This window comes from Papio anubis, chromosome 4 (genome assembly GCF_008728515.1).
Source record: "Papio anubis isolate 15944 chromosome 4, Panubis1.0, whole genome shotgun sequence".
NCBI lineage: Eukaryota > Metazoa > Chordata > Mammalia > Primates > Cercopithecidae > Papio > Papio anubis.
In genome coordinates, this window is record NC_044979.1 from 51,344,420 (window position 1) to 51,365,208 (window position 20,789).

At 35.7% G+C, this 20,789-nt stretch overlaps 1 protein-coding gene across 1 annotated transcript in view; it reads left to right on the forward strand.

Moving 5' to 3' along the window:
- Nucleotides 1-20,789, forward strand: part of COG5 (component of oligomeric golgi complex 5) — a 363,081-nt gene that overhangs the window by 132,813 nt on the left and 209,479 nt on the right. The window contains exon 7 of the mRNA XM_031665852.1: nt 16,425-16,555. Within this exon, the coding sequence (XP_031521712.1) occupies nt 16,425-16,555 (131 nt within the window). The remainder of the gene's footprint in view (nt 1-16,424; nt 16,556-20,789) is intronic.

Sequence of the window (20,789 nt, forward strand, 5' to 3'; positions counted from 1 at the left end):
CCAGAGAAGATGAGCAAATGGCCAATGAGCACATGAAAAGGTGGTCATTATCATTAGTCATTAGGAAAATGCAAATCAAACCAGAATGATATACCACTTTACACCCCCAAGAATGGCTAAAATTAAAAAGACATATGGTAACATTCTACTCCCTCTGAGCTGTCAGATCCATATTATGCTACTCTTCCAAGATGATATTTTATTTAGTTCCTTTGAAGGATTAAGTAAAATATGGTTGTTCCATAAAGATTCCCTTTAGTAAGGGGCAGCTAAAATATTTTAGATTAAGTTTTAAGTGGTACTCTTAGTAATATTCTGTTACTTAGTATCTTTCATTGTACAATAGGATTGTCACACACTCATTCTTGGCTTTTCTTAACAGCAGACTGACAGGAAATGCTCATGTGGAATTGACATGGTGACCTCCATTTTATTTAGCAAAATATCTGATGCCCATGCTTCAAGCCAGTATAGTTTTTGTTCTACCTTCCTAACTCCTCTTTATAAACATATTCATTCATTATGAAAATTGTATTTAGTAGCTCAAGAGCTCTTAAGCTAAGAAAATATGAGAACTTTCTGGTAATATGCCAGTGAATGTTGTGTAGAAGATTAAAGAGCTTATCCTGCAGCTGCTCTGCATGTGGAACCTTCATTGACTTCAATTCTCAGTTAACTCATTTGGTCTATAGCTTCAGGCCTAAATTGGGGGTTCACTGAAGATAGAAAAAAATGAATATAACAGAGAGAAGATGTTTTAGTTTCCTAGGGCTACTGCAGCACATTACTATAAACTGAGTGCCTTAAAACAACAGAATTATTCTTACACAGTTCTGGAGGCTAGAAGTTTGAAGTAAAGGTGTTAACAGAGCCTTCATACTCTCTCTGAAGGCTCTAGGGGAGGAATCCTCCTGTAGCTTTTGGTGATTGTGGCAGTTCTTGTTGTTCCTTGACTTATAAATGTGTCATTCCAATCTCTGCCTCTATCTTCACATGGCCTTCTCCTAGGTCCCTGTGTCTTTACATGGCATTCTCCTCTCTGTGGCTGTGTCCAAATGTTCCTTATAAGATGTCTTATAAGGGCACCAGTCATTGAATTAGGGGCCACCCTAATCCAGTTTACCTTTATTTTAACTAGGATAGTAGCAGGAGGCAGACAAATCCTTAGCAGACAGGGGCAGGTCCCCGGTAAAACTCCATCTTCAAACCAAAGACAATTTAAAGCCTGAAAGCCAAGCTACAAGTCTTGGATAAATCCATATACTGGATTGAGAACCTCTCTTCCTGTTTGGTGTGCTTTCCTCTGATTGATCCCTACCCTTCACCTGTTTTACATATACTTACACTTTCCTAATTGGATTTTTATGCTGTCGAGCCCACCTTTGAGTGGTGCCTTTGTTTTAGTCTTTTTTGCGTACTCACAAACCAGTCAGCACGCACTTCCCATTCTGAGCCCATAAAAGCTTCGGACCCAGCCACACTGAAGGAGCGACACCTGACTTCGAGTGGGGGACCACCCTCACATCCCGTCTCTGCTGAGAGCTGTCCTGTTGCTTAGTAACACTCTTCTCTACCCTTCTCACCCCTTGATGGTCAGTGTAATCTCATTCTTCTTGGATGCAGGACAAGAACTTGGGAACTGCTGAACATGGGTATGAGCTGTAACATGGGTGGGCTGGTGTGCACAAGCAAGGCACAGCCTAGTGGACTGAGTGGGCAGGGTGTCTCCTGCGGCAGGCCTGGGACTGAGCGAGACTTCAGTGGAGGCGTCACCAGCTGGAGGTGGTCCAGCTGGCAAAAGTCACCGAGGAAAATCCAGTGTCAACTGTATTACACCTGGGAAAACCCTGTTTCCAAGTAAAGTCACATTTAGAGGTACTGATGGTTAAGACTTCAGTACATCTTTTTTTGCGTAGTACAATTCAATCCATAATAGAAGAGTAGTATATTTTTGTCCTAAAATGTATTTAACTCTCAAGTTGTGAAATAATTTGTGTGTGCAGTGTTTTCACAGGGAGCTAACATGAAGGGAATTTAGTGAAGAACAGTGAATAAGAGAAGAAATTATCAAGTTTGGGCCATGTAAATTTTGACGTATAGGAAAAGCCAAATCTCAGTTGCTAATCTCTAGTCACCTCTCTTGAAGTCCATGGTAGTTTGGAACCCTCCGTTATTTTCCTTACCTCATGACCTCCTCTCCTCAGCTGGACTCCAGTGTGGTCTATCTATAGGCTTACTTTTGGAGAGAGGTCAATAAAGTGTTTATGATCAGATAGATGAACAAGACCAGAGGAACTGATTTTTGTGGCCAGGTTTGTCAGATTGGTCCTTCACTGCTGTCGTACAAACCTTGAAACCCGTATATTGAATAGTAATCAGAGATTACTCGGATATTTTTCTGGGGCTGCAACCACTGTCAGTTTCTTTAAGTACTTCATCTTTCTCAGAACTCCAATTCCTTACTGGAGTTAGGGTTCCTAGTTGAGATCAACTGAATCTACTATACCTAATGTAAGTAGAAAAGATTTATTATAAGATTTTAGAATGTATAAAGAGAACAAAGTTTTACAGGTCCGGAGAATCAAACTTTGATCTGAATGCTCCAGACAGTTGAAACACACAGCTACACTATGGGGCTATTCTAGCAACAACACTGCAATGGACAGAATGTTTACGTCTCCCCCAAATTCATATGTTGAAATCCTAACCTCCCTATTGTGATGATATTAGGAGGAAGGGCTTTTGAGAAGTTACTAGGTCATGATGATAGAGCCCTTATGAATGCTATTAGTATCCTTGAAAAAGGGATCCCAGAGAGCCCTCTTGCTCTCTTCTGCCATGTGAGGATGCAAGCCTACAGCCTAGAAGAGAGCCCTCACCAGAAGCTGACCACGTTGGTACCCTGATGTTGAACTTCCAGCTTCTAGAATTGTGAGAAATAAGTTTCAGTTGTTTAGAAGCCACCCAGTTTATGGTACCTTGTTATAGCAGCCTGAACTAAGACAAAAACCATTTGCATCACTTTCCAAATGCTACCTTAGTAATTACGAACTTGGGCAAGTTAATTAACTGCTGTGTGCCTCAGTTTGATCATCTGTAAAGTGGAGCAGATAAATGTATTAAATGAGTTGTATTCAATGAGTAATATACAGGCTCTTGTAACAATGTCTGGACACATAGGGTCTGTAGTGCTTGAGCTGCTCTAACAAAGTACCACAAACTGGGTGGCTTAAATAACAGAAATGTGTTGTCTTACAATTCTGGAGACTAAGGTCCAAAATCAGGATGTCAGTAAGTTTGCTTCCTTGTGAGGTGCATAAGGGAGAAGCTGTTCCATGCCTCTTCCCTAGCTTCTGGTTTGCTGACAGTCTTGGGAGTTCTTTGGCTTGTGGAAACTTTACCCCTGTCTCTGCCCTTGTCTTCACATGGCATTCTGCCTGTGTGGGTATTGTTGTCCAGCTTTCCTCCTTTTATAATATAAGGATGCTAGTCATGCTGAATTAGGGGCAACAACCCTATGTTTAAATAAAGTCACATTTTGAGGTACTGGGAATTAGGACTTCAACATATGAATTTTAGGGAGACACAGTTCAACACATAACACATAGTAAGCATTATATGAATGTTTATTATTATTGTTACTTCTGATGACTTACTGTGTTATCACCCCATGTAGTTCTTCTAACCTTTTGCATCAGTGTATTGCGTTTGTAATGTGTGGATTAGAGAGTAGATATTCTGAGTTAACTTTAAAAAATTTGCACACCTTAGTAATTACCATTAATAATCTTCATGTTATTTCTTCATAGTAAGGACTCTTCTGACTGTGGATATGTGACTCTCATAATACCTATATAATATTTCTTGTTTTTTTTTTAAGTAAAATTCAGATATAGAATAAAAAATTTGTCTAGAAGTTACTATGGTATCATGTAGGTGAAGATTCTGTGGTCATTAATTTTTATATAATGGGAACTCTTCATAGGAGAGTTGGATATAAATAGATGTGTATCTTCTTCATCTTTTTTTTTTTGAGACAGAGTCTCACCCCTGTATTACTGCTTGTAAGTGCTTTATACTATTTTAATAAGATCCCTTGTTGACCTGATTTTTAAAGGAGTAAACAAAGGGCTTCATTGGATTTATATGGATTTTATTTCTTTTAGTATTGCATCTAAACCAGTATGAAGTAGTCACTGTGTTTTTCTAAGTGTGTTCCATGGGCTTTAGTCTTACTGGATCTTTTGAAAAATCTGAAGGGAAAAAAGTGGGGGATGGATGGTATCCTGTGGATAAATAGATGTGGGAAATGTTATATATTATATTCTTCTTTTGGGTGTTCATTGTGCACAGTAATGGTTTTGAGGAGTGCTATGGTAAAGTACCTACTTAATTTTGTGTTTACCCTAGGATTCCCTATACATTGCAAAGTCAGTGTCCACTAAGCTTTTAATTTTTTGGAGTGCCTGGACCTGAGTGAAGCAGACCCTCTAGTATCCATAATTAAGAATTATGTGATCATCTTTAGCTCTTTGGGAACAAAACACTTTAATGTATATAAGGGTATTATTCAGGATTTGGGATAGGGGACAGACTAGTTTATAATTCTGTTTTCTGGTCTGTCAGAAAAGGTATAATGTAAATGTAGGATTGATACCTGTTTCCATCTTTATACAGTGCTTAGCATATAGGCATTTAATGGCTGTTTGAAACAGAAAATCCTTTTTGATGTCTTTCATAAGTATAGTGAAGAGGGAAAATGCTTTTTTCGGGGGTTGAATAAACCCCATAGCTCTGTTTGATATATTTCTTTTGCAGTTTTTCTTTTTTTCAAAAAAAAAAAACAAAAACGGTTTTGTTCAGGTATAATTGGTATCGATAACCTGCACTTGTTTAAAGTATATAACTTTATACATTTTTATTTATTTATAGGCCTGAGAAAGCATCAACATAATCAATATAATAAACATATTTATCACTCCCAAAAGTTTCCGTGTGAAACCTCCCTTCCACCCTTCTCTGAAAACCCTTCTACTCCCCAGGGAACCACTAACCTACATTTTTTATTTATTTATTTTTTATTTGGAGACAGAGTCTCGCTCTGTTGCCCAGGCTGGAGTGCAGTGGCATGATCTCAGCTCACTGCAACCTCTGTCTCCCGGGTTCAAGTGATTCTCACATTTCAGCCTCCCGAGTAGCTGGTACTACAGGCACGCACCACCACACCCGGCTAATTTTTTGTATTTAAGTAGAGATGGGGTTTCATGATGTTGCCCAGGCTGGTCTCAAACTCGTGAGCTCAGGCAGTCCGCCAGCCTCAGCCTCCAGAAGTGTCAGCATTACGGGCGTGAGCCACCACGCTCAGTCTCACTAACCTACATTCTACCTTGCATTTTCTAGAAGTATTTTGCTATCTGTGTCATCTGTTCATTGTTTCTCGCATTCTTTTCATTATTTTTAAATTTTACCTCATTTGTTGACTTGTTAGCTATAAACTCTTAGTTTGTTGTTATAGGGTTCATAGTAAACATCTCTAAATTATCAGTGTGTATCTTCCTTGCATTCCCAGAAGAAATTCCTCATGGTCATGGCATATTATTCTTTTCATGTGTTGCAAGATTCTGTTTGCTAACATTTTCTTGGTATTTTTGCATTTCTGCTCCTGAGGAGATTATTTTGTAGGTGTTTATTTTTTTAAATTTATTTTTTGTAACGTCTTTGGTTTTTTTATTACGGTAATCAGATTTTCTAGTGTTTTGAAGATTTTCATGTATATCTCTTGAGAGATAATGTTCTGTTGCATTCTTTTTTTCCCTAGTTTTGGGAAGTGTTCCCTCTCTTATTGTATAGAATTGATTTCTTTTTTTCAGTGATAATGAAAACATCTGGGCCTGTCGATTTCTTATTCAGAATGTTTTAAACTACAAATTCAGTTCCCTTAATGTTATAGATCGAGTCAGATAATCTTGTATTAGCTCTGGTCGTTTCTCTAAGTTGTTCAACTATTTATAGTTTTCCACTATGATATGCCTATGAGGTCCATAGTGATATCCTCTTTTTAATTCCTGTTACTCATACACTTGATTCTTCATCACATCCCTGCCTGATTAAGAAATTCAGACTAAAGTCTGTCTTTTACAAAAGCAAATATCAAAATATAAAACTGTGGTTTATAGAGGGTTATCTAGAAGACTGATGAACAGTAATCTGGAGAGGAAAGATGCCTTTTTTTGGTCCGTTCAACAAATTTTATATCTTTGAAATTAAAATAAATTGTATTGCAGAGATTAAGACTTATCACAACAACCACATTTGAACTGTTTCTGAAGCATCAATCTTCTTGGCTACAATCATATCAGATATTCTACAAAGAACATAGCTACTAGAGAATACTGAGATAAATAACAAATTTAAATTAAGACAAAACAAAACAAACAACCATCAAATAACACCGAACAACATGAATGTTGTAGGGTTATAAGAGTTATAATATTGACAGAAGTAATTTATCCAATCAAAAATGAGATTTGGGCTTTCCGCATACTGAATAATGTTCCAGAAGTCAAAGAGAACAATGTTCCAGAAGTCACTTAAATCTAAGGTAGTCCAGTTTTTAAAAAATTGCTTTAAAGATACATCCACACACAGACACAAAAACATACACAGAGTCATGGCTTTTTTTTTTTTTTTTTTTTTTTTTAAGTTTCATTAAAGAAATCTTAGAGAACACAGAAGTTAGAGAAGAAAAGGTCATCGAAAACTCCAAGGACAACTACATATACATTTGACTTTCAGTTCATTATTCTAGATGCAAATAGTGTTTTATTTTTATTTATTTGTATTTTTAGTTTTGTTTCACTTTGTCTGAAATGGAGTCTTGCTCTGGTCACCCCAGGCTGAAGTACAGTGGCACAATCTCAGCCCACTGCAACCTCTGCTCCAGAGTTCAAGCGATTCTGCTGCCTCAGCCTCCTGAGTAGCTAGGATTACAGGTGCATGCCACCATGTCTGGCTAATTTTTGTAGTTTTAGTAGTAGGTACAGGGTTTCACCATGTTGGCCTCAAGAAATAATATGTAAACAAATAACTTAAAAATCAACCAACTGGGAAAAATAGCAAATATGATAGGCAAACAGTGAATATTATTATATAATTAGTAATTTGTTTTCCTCCTTTTCCTCTTTGTTGGTGTTACTAGGAGATTACAAATTTTATTGATGTTCTCAAAGAGTCAACTTTTGGTTTGATTTTTCTCTCTTTTCCTGTTTTCAATTTCATTGATTTCTTCTTTATTCTGTTCTAACTTTGGGTTTATTTTACCTTTTTTCTAGTTTTTTTGAGGCAGGAGTTTGTATTATTGATTTGAGACCTTTTTCTAATAACAAATTTTTTTCTTCTAAAAACACACAATATTATTAAATTCCTTCTGAACTGCTGTGTTGGTTGCATCTTACAGATTTTGATTTTGTATTTTCATTTTCACTCAATTCAAAATTAAAATTTCTCAGAGATCCTTTGTGATCCCTTGATTGTTTAAAAATGTACTAATTTTCAAGATTTAGAAAATTTCCTAATTTGATTCCATTATGATCAAAGAACAATTTTTTTTTTTTTTTTTTTGAGACGGAGTTTCCTTCTGTCTCCTAGTCTGGAGTGCAGTGGCACAGTCTCAGCTCACTGCAACCTTCCCATCCCCCGCCCTCTGGTTCAAGCGATTCTCCTGCTTCCGCTTCACCCGCCACTACGTGTGGCTTATTTTTTGTATTTTTGTAGAGATGGGGTTTCACCACGTTGGCCAGTCTGGTCTTGAACTCCTGACCTCAAGTGATTGACCTGCCTTGGCCTCCCAAGGTGCTGGGATTACAGGCATGAGCCACTGTGCCTGGCCAAAGAACATACTTTGTATTATTTCAGTTCTTTTACATTTATAAAGTTTGCTTTGTGACCCAGAACGTGGTCTGTATTGGATAATGTTCCATGTGTAGTTGAACAGAATTTGTATTCTGTTTTTGCTTGGTGGAGTGCTCTGTAGATGTCAATTAGACCCTTAGTTTATGGTGGTGGTCTTTGTTTATATATCCCTGCTGATTTTACGTAAACTAGGGCATCTAAGGAGAGATATTGGCAGTTATTTCTAGCTAGGTACTGATTGGAAGGTAGGCATTAAATAAGAGACCTGAAATATCTTTCTGTTGACGATGTGGGGACGAGGTTTCATGTTTCTAAGCTATAATGTCATATCAACAGTACTATAGTTAGAAAGTCAGGAAAAAAGGAAAAATGGTGCCCAGAGGAACAGATAGACAATGTATTTTCTTTCCATTGGCTCTGAGCAATTTTTTGTGGTAGCAAAAACAGACACAGAGTGATACTTAGGAAAGGAAAATTAATTCTCATTTTTAATAGTAAGATATTTTCCTTACCCCTTTTGTGAGAGACACAAAAAAGAAGTAAGACTTTTGATTCTAAATTTCCATGAAACTTTGAAGAGCAGGAAAGATGAACATGCCCTGAGAAGTGCTTTAGACTTGAAATATAAAGATTAGGCTAAAGGGGTTTACTTAAGCCTGAGGCTATTCTGTGCATAGTTTATGTGATGGTATCAATTAATACTAGTTAGAAAAATACAAAGTTTAGGCTGGGCGCGGTGGCTCACGTCTGTAATCCCAGCACTTTGGGATGCCGAGACAGGCGGATCACGAGATCATCCTGGAGATCGAGACCATCCTGACTAACATGGTGAAACCCCATCTCTACTAAAAATACAAAAAAATTAGGCAGGTGTGGTTGCACACACCTGTAGTTCCAGCTACTTGGGAGGCTGAGGCAGAAGAATCGCTTGAACCCGGAAGGCGGAGGTTGCAGTGAGCCAAGATCGCGCCACTGCACTCCAGCCTGAGCGACGGAGCAAGACTCCGTCTCAAAAAAAAACAAACAAATTTTAACCTGTGTTTGTTTTCTGTAATACCTGAACTCCTTAAGATTATCTCTACATGTTCTTCTGGGTCCTCTTTCTCCCTATCCCCATCAGAAGAATAATATCCTATTATGAAAATAATAACTAATAATAACTTACATGTAGTTGTTTATGGTTTACAAAACATGCTTCATGCATATTGTCTTACTTGATGCGCATAACCCTACTTGGTTAGCAACATAGGTTTTTTAATCTTCACTGTTTGAGTCTCAGAAAAGCTTAGTGATTTTTCTCAGGTAATAGAATTGAACATAATTAAAGCACAGGTGTTCTCATTTCTAGTTCTGTATTCTTTCTATCACATAATACTTGGTCTCTGAAAAGATGTACCTGTTTTCTGTAAAATTTTTGTAAGAAATAACTCAATTAAAATGTATTTTTACATATTTTGAAGATGTTTCTGTGAATATTTACTATTTCATTTTATGGAAAGATTAATTTCAAAGATTATTAAAAAGGTTTAATAGGTTTTCAAATACAGACTTACGGTTATCCTGTTATATGAACTTGTTATTTAATAGCCTTTGGTTATCTTCCCATTTAAAACTATAAACTCTTGGTCAGGCACAGTGGCTCACACCTGTAATCCCAGCACTTTGGGAGTCCGAGGCGGGCGGATCACGTGAGGTCAGGAGTTCGAGACTAGCCATGGTCAACAAGGTGAAACCCTGTCTCTACAAAAAATACAAAAATTAGCTGGTCATGGTGGTAGATGCCTGTAATCCTAGCTCCTCGGGAGGCTGAGCCAGGAGAATCGCTTGAACCTGGGAGGTGGAGGTTGCAGTGAGCTGTGAGTGCGCCTTTGCACTCCAGCCTGGGCGACAAGAGTGAAACTCCATCTCACAAAAATAAATAAATAAATAAATAAATTCTTTATGTGTTTTTGATGATATGCCTTTCTCTATTTCATTTGATATGCATACTTTCTCCATTCTCTTTTTCTTTTGATTTTATTTTTACTATTAGAAAAAAAAATCGGTGGCAAAATATTTTTTGTAATTCATTCATTTTTTAAAGGTTAAGAAATTATTTTTAGTTGGAATAAGCATTATATTCGTTAAATTTTTTCAATTATTGGTTTTATATATTGTGAAAAGCTTTTATTTATAATTTTTCTGTTCGTCTAATTTAGGCTATCACATATTAAAATCTTACACATTTTAAGCCCACATTATTATGTTCTCTGTTCTCTATAAGCCATTTGTGTTTTTGTGCAAATACGACTTTAAAATTTTTGTCTTATAATTTTATTTTATTGTGTTTTCAGTTATATTACACGTTATTAGCAATACTCTGCAATTATATGTGAAAACTTGTCTTTAAAATATTTTTCTTCAAAGACATGTTTTATCATCAGATTTAAGATATTTACCTAAATATGATTAAAGTATTCCAAATATAGGCAGGCAGATCACCTGAGTTCAGGAGTTTAAGACCACACTGGCCAACATGGTGAAACCCTGTCTCTACTAAAAATACAGTTAGCTGCACATGGTGTCATGATCTGTAATCCCAGCTACTCAGGAGGCTGAGGCAGCAGATTCGCTTGAACCCTGGAGATGGAGGTTGCAGTGAGCAGAGATTGTGCCACTGTACTCCATCCTGGAGTGATCAGAGCAAGACTCCATTTCAGACAAAACAAAGCAAAACTAAAAATACAAATATAAAAATAAAACACTATTTGCTTCTAGAGTAATGAACTGAAAATCAAATGTATATGTAGTTGTCCTTGGAATTTTGGATGACTTTTTCTCTAACTTCTGTGTTCTCTAAGGTTTCTTTAATGAAACTTAAAAAAAAAAAAAAAAGCCATGACTCTGTGTATGTTTATGTGTCTGTGTGTGGATGTATCTTTAAAGCAATTTTTAAAAACTGGACTACCTTAGATTTAAGTGACTTCTGGAACATTATTATGTGGAAAGCGCAAATCTCATTTTTGATTGGATAAATTACTTCTGTCAATATTATAACCCTACAACATTCATGTTGTTTGGTGTTATTTAATGGTTGTTTGTTTTGTTTTGTCTTAATTTAAATTTGTTATTTATCTCAGTATTCTCTAGTAGCTATGTTCTTTGTAGAATATCTGATATGATTGTAGCCAAGAAGATTGATGCTTCAGAAACAGTTCAAATGTGGTTGTTGTGATAAATCTTAATCTTTGCAATATAATGTATTTTAATTTCAAAGATACAAAATTTGTTGAACGGATCAGAAAAAAGCATCTTTCCAGATTACTGTTCATCAGTCTTCTAGATAACCCTCTATAAACCACAGTTTTATATTTTGATATTTGCTTTTGTAAAAGACAGACTTTAGTCTGAATTTCTTAATCAGGCAGGGATGTGATGAAGAATCAAGTGTGTGGAGCTTTTTAGATAATTTTATGATTGTGTTCTGAGAATGGCCTCAAATAATATGTAAACGAATAAAAATCAACAAACTGGGAAAATACTCATAGCAAATATTATAGGCAAACAGGGAATATTATCATATAATCAATACAAAGTTATTTAAGACAAAAAGGGAGCAAAAATTATGTAGAAATTCTCAAGAGGAAATATAGTTAGTAAATAGTATTCAGCTTCATAACTTAAAAAATCAGATTAGACTATCAATAAAAGCATATTTCTTATAGAAGCATATATAATATTCAAAAACAGTGGTAATATCCAGTGCTATCTGTGGTTCAATTATACCCATAGATTATTGGAAAAAGCATATAAAGTAGTATAGCCATTTTGAAAAGTAGTTTGATAATTTGTATCAAGAAGCTAAAGTGTTACTTTGATCCAATAATTGTCTTTGATTCTCTCCCAAGAAAATAATTCTGGATATTGAAAATCTTTATAAAGATGTTTAAAGTAGTCATTTGTGATAACAAATATTCCATCTTAAACTGAAGGTTAAGTAAATTTTGGTCATTAGTTTGATAAATATTGGGAGCTGTCAAAAATTGATATTTTTATAAGGACTGTTTTAGGGTAGGTAAATGTATGTAACATTAAGTTAATAAAGGAGACATTGTAAATGAGTATAACTACAAATAATAAGAGCAAAACAATTGATGGGTAAAATTTTAAAAGGATGGATTTAAAAAGAATATAGTGGACATTTACTTTTAAGCTCAATCAAGGTTTTAAGTATTTTAGAAACATCTGAAGGTTGCTTCTGAGACATATATTTGTATGGTGCTCTTTATAAAGTTGGTGTGTAGGAGGGAGCCACTTTTGTTGGTGACTGTAGCCAGCTGCCCAGACCCTGTACATCAGTTTTTCCTTTCTCTGCACTTTCTCACATAAATATCCAGGAGGAGGATATATGCTATTGTTCTGTTACTTGAGAATTTGGAGATTCATAAATTTCTGAGATACTGCTGTGCAAATTCCAATGCTCCGCTGGCCAGTAGTTCCCTCTGTGTTATAGGGTTATATAATTTCCCCTCTTTCTAACATTTCTCTGACTTCTAAAATATCTTTAATGAACATGGTCTTATCTTAAAAGCTTTTTTCCAGTTACCAGTTAATAATCTTTGCATTAAACTCTTCTCCCTGAGGTAACATGTTCTGCTTTTCCTATAATGTCCCATCTGCTGTTAATCCCATCCAGACATTATACATTTTAACTGACTTGTCTTACTTTATTATCCATGTCTATTTGACATGGTCAGTCTATTTTGATGGGGGAACATATCAAATACACTTACAGTAAATGTTGTGAAGTCCTTGTCTAAAAGTGTTATACTCTGTGCCATTGGTTCATACTTAGCATTTAATGGGAAAATACACAAATGCAAAAACACATTTTTAACATATATAAGTTATAATACTGCCCATTAAATTTAAGAATTAGTGTATTAAAGTAACATAGTATCTGCTACTTCTGCTACTTTTTCCAAATGTTGTTAGTGTTTCTGTGTATCCCAAATAATATATCATTTAGTCTTATATTTCTCAGTATGAATTACTTGTTGCTGTGTGTGTTTTCTAAAACTTGTTCTTGTTCCTTAACATCGTGCTACTGAGATTCATTGTTATTGATATTTATACCATATGTATATACCTGTCATTTGTTTACTTTTACTCCTCTATAGTAGTACTTGGGATGAATATATTACACATTTTTTTTTCTTTTGTTGATGGTTATTTGGGTTTTCAGCTTTGTTTTTAAAAGTGCTACTATGAACATTCTTGTACATGTCTTCTGATACACGTATATAAAAACATCTCTGTGGTATGTGCGTAGGAATGGAATATTTTGGTCATGGGGGATACATATATGAAACCTTATCAGATACTCCCATATTGTTTTCCAAACTGGTTTTTACTAACTTATAATGTTGCTATTTATATATACATACATGTGTGTATATATACATGCACATATATACATTTGTGCACATGTACATATATCCCTATGTGTGTGTGTTACTGTTGCAATGAACACTGTAATAAATGCCTTCCTGCTCAAATATATTCACCTTTTTCTTCTTTTTAAAAATTATTATTTATTCCCAGAAGCAGAATCATTGATTCAGAGGATGTGATTTTTTTTTTTTCTAGTAGGCTAGCCACCTTATTTTAATTTTTGGTATTATTTTTCTTAACTTCTATTTACTTTTTAAAATTTAGTTTTATTTATTATGAAAGTTATACATGTGTAATATACTCAAATAGCTACAAGGTTTTTTAAAAATGGCAATGCTCTGCCCTCTTCCTGGCCTCATTTACTCTTTCTCAGAGGCAAACTTTTCAGTCTTTTTCAGCTAATTATTTTAGTATTTGCCTCCATATCTGTAAATAATCTGCTTATATTTATACTTTTTAATTTTTAACTTCTTTGACTCCCCATTATGGAGCGTGAAGATTTACCCTCCTCCTTTCTTTCAACTTCCAGCACCAACCCTATTTCATAACGTGCTTTTCTCATTCATCTGGTTTCTTCTAAATAAATAATTTAGTGCTAACATTGTTGTGAAACATAAGTGCATAGCTGAATTCTTTAGCAAACTATAGTTGTACTTCTTTTTGTTTTCTTTTAAACAAAGGAGGAGGCTAGTGAAAGAAGGGACAGTGGGCTAGGCGCGGTGGCTCACGCCTGTAATCCCAGCACTTTGGGAGGCCGAGGCGGGTGGATCATGAGGTCAGGAGATCAAGACCATGCTGGCCAAAATGGTGAAACCCCATCTCTAGTAAAATACAAAAAATTAGCCAGGCATGGTGGCACACACTTGTAGTCCCAGCTACCCGGGAGGCTGAGGCAGGGGAATCACTTTGAACCCAGGGGGCAGAGGTTGCAGTTTGCTGAGATTGTGCCACTGTATTCCAGCCTGGCAACAGAGCAAGACTGAGTCTCAAAAAAAAAAGGAAAAAAAAAAAAAGAAAAAGAGGGGACAGTCAGGATTTTGGAATCAATAAAGACATTTTCTGTTGCAAAATAGGAGAACATGTTAGTCAGCGTGCCAGAGGTTCATGAATGGAAGGACAACTATAATAAACTAGAGTATACCAGAATGTTTATTCTGGTAGCCATGTGTACTATTGACTAGAATATTGAAAGCCTAGTGAAATGACTGATGTGCTTGAACTCCCTTTTATCTAATCTAGTAGATTAAATATTTCTCATGTTAAGTACACCAAGAGATAATTAATATCATTTCTTTTCCACTAAAAGCAGTAGTCTCATAGTTTTCTCCTAAGGCGATGATAAATACATTAAATTCAAATAGATCAATTTCATTTCCTGCTTCATTGTTGTGGTATATGAAGGGATCCAACAGGTATTTGTATTAAGTGGCTAGGAAGTTAATTTTGGCTGTGCACTCCACATTTATTAAGGTTTAATTGTCATGATGTGAGTAATGCTGCCATATTTCAAAGTTTGGCATTATATATATTTTTAAAAATTTACATATTTTTAGAAGTTAAACTAGTTATTTAATACTTTCATTGTTCTAAACCTGGGCAAATTTTATGAAGAGTTATATCTGTTATGATTTTTACATCTTTACCCTTTCACTGAGCAAATTGGAAGAATATTGGAAGAATACTCACTCTTTGAATATAAGCTCTTTTCTTTCAAGGCTCTTCAGATTGGCCTGGGATTATCTACTGAAAAGACTGTGTCAGAAAGACCAGGATTTAAATTCTGCTTTACCAGTTACTAGCCAAGTGAATTTGTTCAGATTACTTAAATTCTTCGGGTTTTAGTATCTTCATCTAGGTATGATGATATTTCTAGCAAGATTGTTTAGAAAATTACAAATAACAGAGGCATTAAAGTAATATATACCTTGTATCTAGCTTAATGTATTATACATGCTACATCTTTAAAAATGCTAGTCATTGTTATTAGAATCATCATCATCATTTTGTTCTTGGCTCCAATCTTTAGATGTGCTTAACAAAGAGCAGACGTATAAAAACTTGTACCACTGATAGTGATTGTATGCATCAGATAAATGGGAAGGGAAAATTTAGTATCATAATCCCTCTGTTCTTCTGTGGTGAGGGGCAGATGCTGGGGGTTGTTACTACATTTCTTTTCTTTTTTTTTTCCTCTGTTGCTACATGTCTCTTACTGAAAAGTAGGTTTGTGGAACAATTAGTAACTAAAACAATATAGACCTTTCTCCCTCCGAGCTGTTAGAGCCCTTTGCACTGCAAATCTAGCATGTTGTTTGGTTACTTCTTAAGGTGAGTGATTGTAAATGTGGTTTGGATAACTGGGGAGGTGGGAGCTGGTGGTGGTTTTACAATGTGATGAAGGCCTCTTTTTTGCTTTTAAAAATACTGGGGCCCAGCTACTCAAGAGGTCAAGATGGGAGGATCACTTGAGGCCGGGAGTTTGAGACCAGCCTGAACAACGTAGAGAGACCCTGTCTCTTAAAAAAAAAAAAAAGAAAATAGTTGGGTGTGATGCCAGGTACTGGTAGTACCAGCTACTTGGGAGGCTAAGGTGGGAGGACTGCTAGAGCCCAGGAGCTTTGAGACTATAGTGAAATATAATCACATGTGTGACAGTCCACTACACTCCAGCCTGGGCAGTGTATTGAGACTCCTCCATCTCTTAAAAACAACAACAGCAGCAGCAAAAAAAACTGTAGTTGCATCTTGAGAATTTTCTGAAAATATGAGAATATTTATTTACTTTAAAATACTAAATTTGACACTTTTAAATGTGATCTCTTGACATTTCCTTAAACTTGTAATAATCATCGTTTCTATTCTTGTCTTACCAAATCTGTCTTATTTGGAGCATTTAACTCCAGCATAAATTACTTATTAAATAGAAAATATTTGGGAAACTGTATTTTTTAAAATATGGATTTTGAAAGGCAATCCTGTTTAATAGCCTTTTTTTTTTTTGAGAAGTTATACATCTTTTAATACCTTGATATTTATTCAGTATTGAAATATTTGAATGTGTGTGTTTTTGTTTTAAACAGATTATCTTTCTCAAGGAATAGATCTTTCTGGAATAGAAGTGATAGAAAATGACCTACTTTTTATTGCAAGAGCCCGACTTGAAGTGGAAAATCAAGCTAAGCGCCTACTAGAGCAGGGTTTGGAGACTCAGGTAATAAAAATAAGACTTTTTTAATGTGAAAAAATGTCTCATAATACAGATGAACATTTGACTTTGAGTTCAAATAAGTAATGTCTTCATTTTATCACTGAGAAAGTATGTCTACAATTTAAATCAGAGAATAGGTCATAGTTAATGGAAATTTTAATATATGTTCAGTATATTTAATTTAAAAATAGACCTAATGTTTCTAATATATAATGTATATAACATGAAATGTATTTTTTATGATGTGCATATATAGATAGATAGCTGACCATGCATGCTTTGTCTAAAGCGTGGTTCCTCATTTAAGCCTTTCAACAACCCAGTAAGATTGGTATTATTGTTAATTTTATTTTACAGTTGAAGAAACAGAACTTAAATAAGTTGTTGAAAATCACATAGCTAGTAAATTAGTTTGGATTCAAATTTTAATCACTCTAGTCCCAGAACTTTTCAATCTTACTCATTATGCCATAATTTTAAAAATTTTTGACTTGACATTTCTCCTAGGGTATCATTTTCCTGATGCTTAATTTTCTGAATTGGAAGAAATTCAAAGGTATTGATGTATTAGATTCAACAACTTAGAATTAGATCTTAAATCTACCCTTGTATTATACCCAGGTATTTTCTCCATTCGTATTGGGCTCCAAAATAATTATTAATACTTAGAGTTTTTTCATATCCTCTAAACCAGGAATTTCATTTTGTGCATTTATATTAGGCAGAAATAATGTTATTAATGTGCTGTTCTTTAAGTAGCCTCTAAATCAGGAAGGTACTTGACTTCTGATTCCTAAATAGTTGTAATTTTTAAAATATAACTGAATCAGGTAGTTATTCTTTTAAAATTGAATATTATATGCAAAATGAAAAGTGGACAAATCATAAACTTTCATATAGAATGAATACCACAGTGTGAACATACCCGTGAAATCAAAACCCAGGTCAGAAATGGGACATTACCAGTACTCCTAGAGTTTCTTTGCCCTCTCTCGCAATTTTTACTCTCTTCTGTCTTCCCCAAAAATAATTATTATTCTAACTTCTAACATTAGAGATTACTTTTAGTTGTTTGGTCAATTATGTTTTAACTCTAGGTCTCCGTATAAGGATGGAACTCTTACACTGTTTAAAAAAAAAAATAGAGTATTTCTCTACATTAAATAAGAGAAGATACCTTTTTTAGATCCTCAAAAGAGAAGGAAAAGATAACTCTATTAATCAAACATTTTGCCCTGAATTTCAAAACAAGAAAGGGCAGTTGCCTTCCTAAAGAAGTGGCGTCTGGGTTTGACTTTGTAGCCCTCCATCCTATAAGAATTGTGCCTTTTTTTGGGATTTTATACAGGGGATTTATTTTCTATAACATATTGTCCTCTTCCTCATATGGTTGCTTTTATCTCCTAATCCTTTTGTGTCTGCCATCTCTAGGACTTCAGCAGTACTGTTTTCTCTCCATTCTAAATCCCATCATCGTGGATGTTACCAATACCTATGGAGGTGGTTATTCTTATATGTTGGGCTCACAGTAGTTTGACATCTACTAGCCCAAACTTGAGTCTAGTGCCCTTCCCTTCCATCCTATTTCAGTATCTTTCCCTCCTTATTAATGTTGAATATTGTCATTAGCATTTGGTCTAAGTCTCCAGTGTCTCTTCCTTTGACTGTAGATTTTTTTTTTCTGCCCTCCCACTCCCTTGTTCCTGTTATAACTCATAATTCTTTTATTAACCTAAAACTTCAGTCTCTTGGCCGGGCACAGTGGCTCACATCTGTAATCCCAGCACTTTGGGAGGCCGAGGCAGGCAGATCACCTAAGGTTGGGAGTTCGAGACCAGCCTAACCAACATGGAGAAGCCCCATCTCTACTAAAAATACAAAATTAGCCAGGCGTTGTGGTGCACTCCTGTAATCCCAGCTACTCGGGAGGCTGAGGCAGGAGAATTGCTTAAATCTGGAAGCCGGAGGTTGTGGTGAGCCGAGATCTTGCCATTGCCTTCCAGCCTGCGCAACAAGAGCAAAACTCCATCTCAAAAACAAAACAAAACAAAACAAAACAAAACCATCAGTCTGTTAAGTCATCTATAGCATAAATGCCTTTACTACTCGATGGTTTTCTACTCTGTCAACCTCATATCTGTCCCCTTCTCTGGCTCTACTTATTTTTTTGTATTAAATTGATCAAAGATGAGTCTCTTCAACTATTCACCTAACTAATGATTCTCAAACTTCACCATGAATCAGAATTGATGGGAGCACTGGTTAAACACAGACAGCTGAGCCCAACACCCAGAATTTCTGATTCAGTAGATCTGGTACCAAGAACCATTGCTCTTGATGATACCCTCAAATTCTCTCACCTTTGCCTTTCTACTACTCCTGCACAGCAAAATGCCGTCTGTGGACCATGCAACATTTATCCCTATTTTACTTCTATGCCTAGGCTTGTCATTGCTCTTAAAAAACAAAAACAAAACAAAACAAAACACAGACAACTGTAAGATTGATGTAACCAAAATTTACGATTCTGAGATGCAGCTGGGTTTCAATTACTTTTTTTTTAAGTTATTACATCTTTATTGTTTTAATTTTTTATTATACTTTAAGTTCTAGGGTACATGCGCACAACGTGCAGGTTTGTTACATATGTATATATGTGCCATGTTGGTGTGCTGCGCCCATTAACTGGTCATTTGCATTAGGTATATCTCCTAATGCTACCCCATCGCCCCTCCCCCCACCCCACGACAGGCCCCAGTGTGTGATGTTCCCCTTCCTGTGTCCAAGTGTTCTCATTGTTCAGTTCCCACCTATGAGTGAGAATATGTGGTGTTTGGTTTTCTGTTCTTGTGATAGTTTGCTGAGAATGATGGTTTCCAGCTGCATCCATGGTATGTTCATCCATGTCTTGTGCCAGTTTTCAAAGGGAATTTTTCCAGTTTTTGCCCATTCAGTATGATATTGGCTGTGGGTTTGTCATAAATAGGTCTTACTATTTTGAGATACGTTCCATCAATACCGAATTTATTGAGAGTTTTTAGCATGAAGGGCTGTGGAATTTTGTCAAAGGCCTTTTCTGCATCTATTGAGATGATCATGTGGTGTTTGTCTTTGGTTCTGTTTATATGCTGGATTACATTTATTGATTTTCATATGTTGAACCAGCGTTGCATCTGAGGGATGAAGCCCACTTGATCATGGTGAATAAGCTTTTTGATGTGCTGCTGGATTCAGTTTGCCAGTATTTTATTGAGGATTTTTGCATCGATGTTCATCAGGGATATTGGTCTAAAATTCTGTTTTTTTGGTTGTATCTCTTCCAGGCTTGGTATCAGGATGAAGCTGGCCTCATAAAGTGAGTTAGGGAGGATTCCCTCTTTTTCTATTGATTGGAATAGTTTCAGAAGGAATGGTACTAGCTCCTCCTTGTATCTCTGGTGGAATTTAGCTGTGAATCCCTGGTCCTGGACTCTTTTTGGTTGGTAGACTATTAATTATTGCCTCAATTTCAGAGCCTGTTATTGGTCTGTTCAGGGATTCAACTTCTTCCTGATTTAGTCTTAGGAGAGTGTATATGTCCAGGAATTTATCCATTTCTTCTAGGTTTTCTAGTTTATTTGAGTAGAGTTATTTATAGTATTCTCTGATGGTAGTTTGTATTTCTGTGGGATCGGTGATGATAACCCCTTTATCGTTTTTTATTGCGTCTATTTGATTCTTCTCTCTTTTCTTCTTTATTAGTCTTGCTAGCAGCCTTTCAATTTTGTTGATCTTTTCCAAAAACCAACTCCTGGATTCATTGATTTTCTTGAAGGGTTTTTTGTGTCTCTATCTCCTTCAGTTCCGCTCTGATCTTAGTTATTTGTTTCCTTCTGCTAGCTTTTGAATATGTTTCCTGTTGCTTCTCTAGTTCTTTTAATTGTGATGTTAGGGTGTCAATTTTAGATCTTTCCTGCTTTCTCCTGTGGGCATTTAGTGCTATAAATTTCCCTCTACACACTGCTTTAAATGTGTCCCAGAGATTCTGGTATGTTGTATCTTTGTTCTCATTGGTTTCAAAGAACACCTTTATTTCTGCCTTCATTTCATTATGTACCCAGTAGTCATTCAGGAGCAGGTTGTTCAGTTTCCATGTAGTTGAGCAGTTTTGATTGAGTTTCTTAATCCTGAGTTCTAGTTTGATTGCACTGTGGTCTGAGAGACAGTTTGTTATAATTTCTGTTCTTTTACATTTGCT